Source organism: Theobroma umbraticum, unplaced genomic scaffold (assembly GCF_002168275.2).
Source record: "Theobroma umbraticum cultivar Fairchild unplaced genomic scaffold, ASM216827v3 scaffold_12.0, whole genome shotgun sequence".
In the NCBI taxonomy this organism is placed as follows: Eukaryota; Viridiplantae; Streptophyta; class Magnoliopsida; order Malvales; family Malvaceae; genus Theobroma; species Theobroma umbraticum.
Genome location: NW_018397272.1, coordinates 2,175,878 through 2,183,111, shown reverse-complemented (window position 1 = coordinate 2,183,111; position 7,234 = coordinate 2,175,878). Strand labels below are relative to the sequence as shown.

At 30.2% G+C, this 7,234-nt stretch overlaps 1 protein-coding gene across 1 annotated transcript; it reads left to right on the top strand.

Annotated features, from left to right (window-relative positions):
* The first annotated feature begins 2,758 nt into the window (after window positions 1-2,758).
* On the top strand, window positions 2,759-6,613 carry AAR3 (defective in cullin neddylation protein (DUF298)). Its single transcript, XM_021441962.2, has 9 exons — window positions 2,759-3,062; window positions 3,669-3,801; window positions 4,354-4,405; window positions 4,567-4,642; window positions 4,790-4,872; window positions 5,375-5,471; window positions 5,549-5,594; window positions 5,796-5,884; window positions 5,985-6,613. The coding sequence occupies exons 1-9, from the start codon at window positions 2,987-2,989 to the stop codon at window positions 6,314-6,316; spliced, it is 984 nt and encodes a 327-aa protein (XP_021297637.1). The 5' UTR covers window positions 2,759-2,986; the 3' UTR covers window positions 6,317-6,613.
* Window positions 6,614-7,234: the final 621 nt, after the last annotated feature.

Here is a 7,234-nt window from a genome sequence, read left to right as displayed (position 1 = left end):
TAAAAATAAAAATATTGCAAGAATATTGTTACGAAATTACAAGAAAGAAATTTACTTCATATGTAAGTAGTTTGCTTCATATATTTGATTGAAAAGAATTGCTTTAAAGTTTTAGCACATAAGTTTGGAAAAATATTTGATACATTGATAATGTATAACTTTTATATAATATAAAGCACAAAATCTTAACATCTTCATATATTGTTTTGAAAGAAATAAAAAGTTCATAAAATTAATATCAACTTTTTATTTCTTTCAAAATAATAATTTATTAATGAGGTGTTAGGATTTGGAGACCTACTCATACATAAAAGCTATGCAATATCATATATTAATAAGTTTAACTAATTTGCTTTAAATTTGCAAAATCAAATTGGATAAATTATTCTTAATTGTGTGATTATCCATTCTAAAGTCTAAAATTTGATTTTATAATTTCAAGATTAATTAATATATATCTAATTAAAAACCTTGTCATGAATAAAAAAGTCTCTATATGTAATTCATATTTGAATAAGAAGGATATTAGTCTTTTATGTTTGGAAGGTATTTGTAAGGCTTACAAACACCTTTACAAAGGGAATTGCATTACAAGATAGAATTCAACTTGATAGGGGATTGAATGTATATAACCCAGGTTTTAAGTAGGCAAATCAAGGGCTTGTTTAACTTGGTATACATCAAGGTATTGTAAATTGTATTTGTCCCTTTGACTAGTTGGTTTTGAAGGCTTTTATATGGGTATGGAAATAAGGAAATTGCCATTTGATGAAGTGAGAAAACAAATTCAAAGGATTTGGCAGTTTACCAACTCTTTGAGTTTTTGTTTTTTTTCCTTCCCTTGAAAAAGTAAAGAGAGCAAAGATGTTTTATAAACTTCAAGTTTGCTTACCTAATTCCTCTTTATGAGTCAACAATAAATGAGAATTGGGTTGAAAATTTCGAATGCAAATGTACAATCTTAAGTTTCCATGTATATATATGGCAATTGCTGCACGAAAATGCTTTGATTGCCATTACTTTAATATTGTATATGGACTCATCTCTTTGTTTTCAAATTATATTATACAATTATGAAATCAACCCCAAATTGTATCTTGAGTTTCTTGCTTAGTTGTCTCATCATTTCTTCCTTTCAAATCAGTCGTTAATGTAAACAACTTATGACTTTCCTTTTTCTTTTATTGGCTGAGTCTTTCCATTTCTACTTAGCTTCTAAATAAACTTTTTACTAGCTTGAAGCTCACCACATGCATGGTTTATTCTTGTTCCATTTTCAAGTGTAATTAATAGTAAAGTGGAGAAAGCAAGGTATTCTAAGTAAGTACCTTCTAAACCACTCCATCTTCTTCTTCCTTTTTCTTTTTTATGCAATATGCATGTGACCTGAAAAAACCAAAAAAAAAAAAAAAAGGAGTCATTCATGCATCACAGGTGTAAATAGTTAAAATTACACTATTTGTGAGTATCATAAAGTTGTAAAGTTTATGAAATTGATAAATTACATTATAAAAGATTATTGAAACCATTTCCAAATAGTGAGTGAGAATTAGGTAAAAAATTTTAAATTCGTATCATAATATATTTTCGGCATAATACATAAAAATATTTTTCAATTATTCACAAAAATTTAAATAAACTTTTATTTCTTTATTGCGTTCAATCAAGCATTATATTTTATTTTAGATCAAATAAACCTTTATAATTAACAATTGATTAATTATTATTTATCAAGTCACCATTTTGTTATTTTATGTCACTTGATGTTAGCGTAGTATGTTATCATATCATAATAAATAATAACGAGATATGTCCATGTGGCAATTTAACTCCACACGTCAATACCATGTAAACACCATATAAGTATAGAAAATGATAAGTAATATTTTGATTAATAACCGTTAATTATAAGAGTTTACATATTTGATCCAAAATAATAACATTTATTTAAATTTTTAAAAATATTATATGATATATTTATTATATAAAAAAATAATTGAAAAAAAAGCTTCGCTGAGCATGACCATAAACAAACATCACCAAAACAGTTGAATGTACGATATGTAATTGGTAGGTATTAAATTTTGAAATTAATTAGTAACATATGTATCCTATTAACTACTTTATTTTATTTTACCCAATTTTAGCTTTCATCTTATGTACCAAACACATTTATTTGTAAATGTGAAGTTGTTGCACTCCATTAACATCATTAAAGTATCCATTTCATAAACTTGTTCTGTTCTTTTTTATTATTTTCTTTTGAAATACATTTTATGGTCATAACATCATAGTATGTTGTTTTCTTGGTAACAAGAAAATTATGAATGTAAAATAAGTTGCCTAAGGGTAGGTTTACAATCACATGCCTGAAAGAGATGACCACTGGCTAGCTTGGCATGCAGCCTAAAACGTTTTGGGTTGTTTTATTATATCAAAAAATAAAATAATATTATCCCAAATAATTTATAATTAATTAATTAATACTATTTCATCTTTTTTTTAAAAAAAATTTCTATCTTTTATTTACTTATCTTTTAATTTAATACATAAAAATTCAAGACGAATATATGCAAGCTAAGAGTAAAAGAGTTTCAAACCAAAATCCTTTTTATTTAAAAATTTTTCTTTTTCTTATTTATATATTAAAGAAAATGCGAGCGGGGGGGAAAAATAGAGAATAAGATACAGCACATGCCATTTCAATACCCGGTTCACCTGAACCGGAAGGAAGATCCGGTTCAATTTCCTGTTAATTTCACCGAAAACCAGTATTTTCCTTTCCCTTCCTTCCACCTCTTTCTCTCTCTGAATACAAAATCTAGAGGACAAGGCTTAAAAATCTGATTGTTAAAATACAGTAAACGTTCAAAGAGAGAAAGAGAGGAGACTATAAGTTTGTAACGACGCCGGAAAATAGATTTGTGGGTTTTTCTTTGAAACTCACAAAAATAAATAAAAAGAAAACATAACTCGCCGGAGCTCCATGACGGTTGAGAATTCGATGGACTCTCTGGGTCCGAATGGGTTTGATATCTGCGAGATTTACCGGCGATTCTGTGGTAATTTTTTTTTTAACTTTTCTTTATTTATTCTCAAGATTTTACTTCTTTTGCTGTATCCCTTTAAACAACTAATAAAACGTTTTGGTGTAATGTAAAAAATAAGAATTTGAAAATTTCTATATTTTTGGTGGTTTTTTTGGGTGAAAACGATTCGAAAACTGTATAAGGGTTCTTGGGTTTAATAATTATGGGGAAAGGGAGTTGAAATAGTTTTTTTTCTTTTAGTTTAAACTTTAGTTGATTTGAATAATTATGGAAAATATTAATCTAATTTAGCATCCAGAAAATTTTAATAAAAGAGCAGAAGAAAATATGGGTAATTTAATTGGGATTTAACAAATTTTAAGCAAGGTTGATTTGTTTTTAGTTATTTGATTTGATTTGATTAAAGAATTGGTTAAATGTTCACAGTTTTCAACTGTTCAGAATATTTGTCCTGTGATTGGGATGCCAATTTTTTTCTTTTTATTTTTAAAATTTTATTTGGTTTGATACTTTTTTTTTTTTTTTGGGGGGGGGGGTGGGTGGCGGTGGGGATGGAGGTGGTGAGGCTCGAAAGGGCTGTTGCTGTATATTTTACTTAACTTTTGAACTGTCTTGCAGAACTTAGAATAGGAAATGCTTATGTTTGTGGTGAAGAAGGCTACGGACAAGATGAGAATTCACAAAGAGCTAAATTTTCTAGGGATGCATTGAATCAGCTTTTGAAAATGGTGGAGTCAAGGATGCACACAAGGTAGTACACATATCTATAATCTGTATATAGGAGTTTATCTAGTTGGGTTTGCCCTTAGGAGGATTGAAGAATTGGTTTTTTAGTGTTAAAAGACTTGACAATTATTCTTCACGGACGAGCCAGTTTGATATTTAAGGGATACCACGTGAGAACTATCATTCTCAGGTAGTTCTTGTCTTAGGTCCATTTGATTTAGCTGCAACTGTTGGAAACTACAAATCACATCTTAAGGTTGAATTTTGAAGACTCCAGCTTGATCCTGAGTTGCAATAATCCCTTGTAGACCATGTTATACATCCTACGCACATGTTATACATGTGCGTAGACTACTACTCTATCATTAACAATAATGTGTAAACCAAGGAAAAATTTAATCTAATATTTGAATGAGAAAGATATTATGGCCCAAGACAGAATTTTTCTCAAAAGGAAGGTGGATGGCAGAAAAAAGATTCTGTAGCCGGTCTTGTTTATTGGTTATTCAGTCATAATTCAATTGCACACTAGTGATTGTTGCATTTATTCAATGTTTTATTTCGTTTCCTTTGACAGGACTGCAATCTTTGATGAACTTCTCAAGCTCATGTTTCAACTAGACTTGATGGTGAGATTCCTCTTCATTGAAGTTCTTTGAGGGACAGATTTAACTAGAATTTTAGACTCTAGTATGAAGTATCTTTACAGTTCTTCACTTTCCTACATTGGTTTTATGTTTTGATATCATGTTTTCCTTACTGAAATTTGACTTGCTGTTGTTTCTTGTAGGTAGACTTTTCTGAATTCTCGTGCTTCTATGATTTTGTTTTCTTTGTATGCCGGGAAAATGGTCAAAAGAATATTAGTAAGTTTTCTCATGCTAATTAGTTAAATGCAAATGCTTTTATTGATTTATCCCTGGAATAAATATTGAGGATAAGTAAGCTGTAAATTATGATAAATTTTTTTGGTCTTGTACTTAAATCTCTTCTTTTTGTGGCATGATTGGTAGCTGTGAGCAGGGCGGTTGCTGCATGGAGATTAGTCTTAGCTGGCAGGTTTCGATTGCTTAACCAGTGGTGCGACTTTGTTGAGGTATGAGTATGACTGATACTAAGCGGCCAACCCTTTATGTTTGTCTCAGAGGCATCTTGTGAAACTCTTGGTTATTGTTCCAACATATAAGATTACTGTAATCTTTGCATTAATCTTTCATTAGAATTGTGGCATTAGTTGTTACTTTATAATTAAATCGAATGACATTTATGATTTATTATGTAACATAGTGGGTAGAAGATTTTATCTAGCACTTCATTCCATCATAGAGGGAGTCGCTTCTCTACTGTTCCAGTTTCAATTGTTAGTGTGTAAGAAGCATTCTAAAAGTCTTAGTTTGGTTGCCTTATACACGTTGGAAAATCATTAGACAGGGCATGTGAAGCTGTGCATGCCAAGTTAGTGAATTTGAATGATAGTCGTCTCTTGGGCTGGTTATGTGTTCTGTTTTTGCACTATAGGTTTAAGTTGACAGAATACCTGCATATGATCTACTGCTAATCTCTTGATTAAGGCAACTAATGTTTAGATTTCCTCTTAGAAAAATCAGCGACACAATATTTCTGAGGATACTTGGCAGCAAGTTTTAGCTTTTAGTCGGTGTGTGCATGAAAACCTGGAAGGGTATGATCCTGAAGGTATTAAGTTTCCTAAATCTGTCTTATGGGCTCTCATGTATTTTTGCCATGTGGAACTTAGTTTGGTTATTTTGCAGGTGCTTGGCCTGTTCTAATTGATGACTTTGTTGAGCATATGTACAGGTTTGGTTTCTGTATCTTCAGCACTTTCCTTTGATCATTGCTCTTTCTTATTACTTTGTTTATCTTTAGGCTATGCAAATATTTTAGTATTTATTTATATCATCCTTGTATGTTTTTTCTTTTCAATTTTGTATTTTATTGATAACTCTTGTGTGGTATTGTTTTGGCTAGATGTTTAAACCGCCCTACTTTCCATTGCAGGATTTCTGGGTCCAACAAAGATTCAATTGTTTTCTGCAGCTGTGATGATTCAGATTCCCAGTCGTGTACATATGAGGACTCATTGCCTGGTATGTCAAATATTAGTTTTTGTGTTCACCTTTAAATAAATTTCATATTTATACCGAAACAGCAATTGATAATTGATGTTATAATGATATAATGTGGCAGGATTACGAGTATTTTCTGGGTTGAAGAGGAAGCTGCCCGGTTGTCACAATGACATAATGGAGACCTCAGATCCACACTTCTCGAACCCGGCCAACTTGTTGAGTTGTAAGAGAAGCAGGTTGATAACGCACAGAGCGGTTAATAGGGAAGATAATCATATCCGGAGTTCATCCGAAGCCTCCTGCATGGAAGTTGTTAAACACAGTAGTCCAATGGGTTCTTCCAAGTCTCCATGTGCAGTTGAAGGTTGCCTGTCAAAGGGTTTTGCAGGGCTCTTCTCAAGTCGTTCGTATATGCAGTTTGATCGGGAAAGAAGAGTTTCGTTTACATAGAGCTCCCACCCCAGCGAGTTTAAGAATTATGGGAAAATATGCTTTGCGAGTCGTATGATTTTGATATGAATTCATATGTTGGCTTTGGGGATTTTATGATTTTGTGGGTTAATTTCCAACGTTTGTGGGGTGCTGTCATTCCTTGGTTGATGCATGTTACATTCCTCTTCCGTTGTAATCCAATAACTAAAAAAAGAATTATACTACATTTGATTAGTATTTCTTTTAATAAGAATATTAAAATAAATTAATAAGTATCAAATAATATGTGACATTAAATTTTTTATTTGAAGTAAATGTGATAGTAATGAAAAATTTAAATTGTATAAGAGAAAATAAAAATATTCCCAAAAAAAAAAATTGAAAAGACAAAAATGGTGGGAACTGAGGTGTTGGTATTATCAAAGCCACTTTGCTGACCAAGGAGGCAGACGCTATGAATACTTGCCCAACAAAAATAAAATAAAATAAGTCTCAATAATAATAACAATAATAAATCAATCAAATTTCAAATTAAATTAGATAATTCACTCTATGATATTTTTTCTCTTCCTTCTTCTGTAAATATTAAGTGTAAAAGTTGAAAATAAAATAAAATAATAATAAAGACGTGCAGCAAATATAAAAAAAGAACTCTCCAAAAATTTTTCAATTTCCAAATTCTCACATTATTATTTAAATGTGAAATTAAATATTCAAATGTCAAATTAATAATATCATTTTCTATAATGAGTTGTTATAAATAATAAGGGTTAGCAGCATAAATCATTTCATATTCGTATTTAGTGTATCTTAAATTAGTTTCATAATCCCATTCCAATATTTAATGCTGAGAAATATGATTTACATAATGGTGTACTAATTATAAATAATAATAATATTTTTAAAATTTTAAAAGTTTTTACTTTAAAAAATATT

Coding starts and splice junctions, on each gene's coding strand:
- AAR3 (XM_021441962.2), top strand. CDS start 2,987: ATGACGGTTGAGAATTCGATGGACTCTCTGGGTCCGAATGGGTTTGAT. Junction 3,802..4,353: donor GAGTCAAGGATGCACACAAG/GTAGTACACATA, acceptor TTCCTTTGACAG/GACTGCAATCTTTGATGAAC. Junction 4,643..4,789: donor AAATGGTCAAAAGAATATTA/GTAAGTTTTCTC, acceptor CATGATTGGTAG/CTGTGAGCAGGGCGGTTGCT.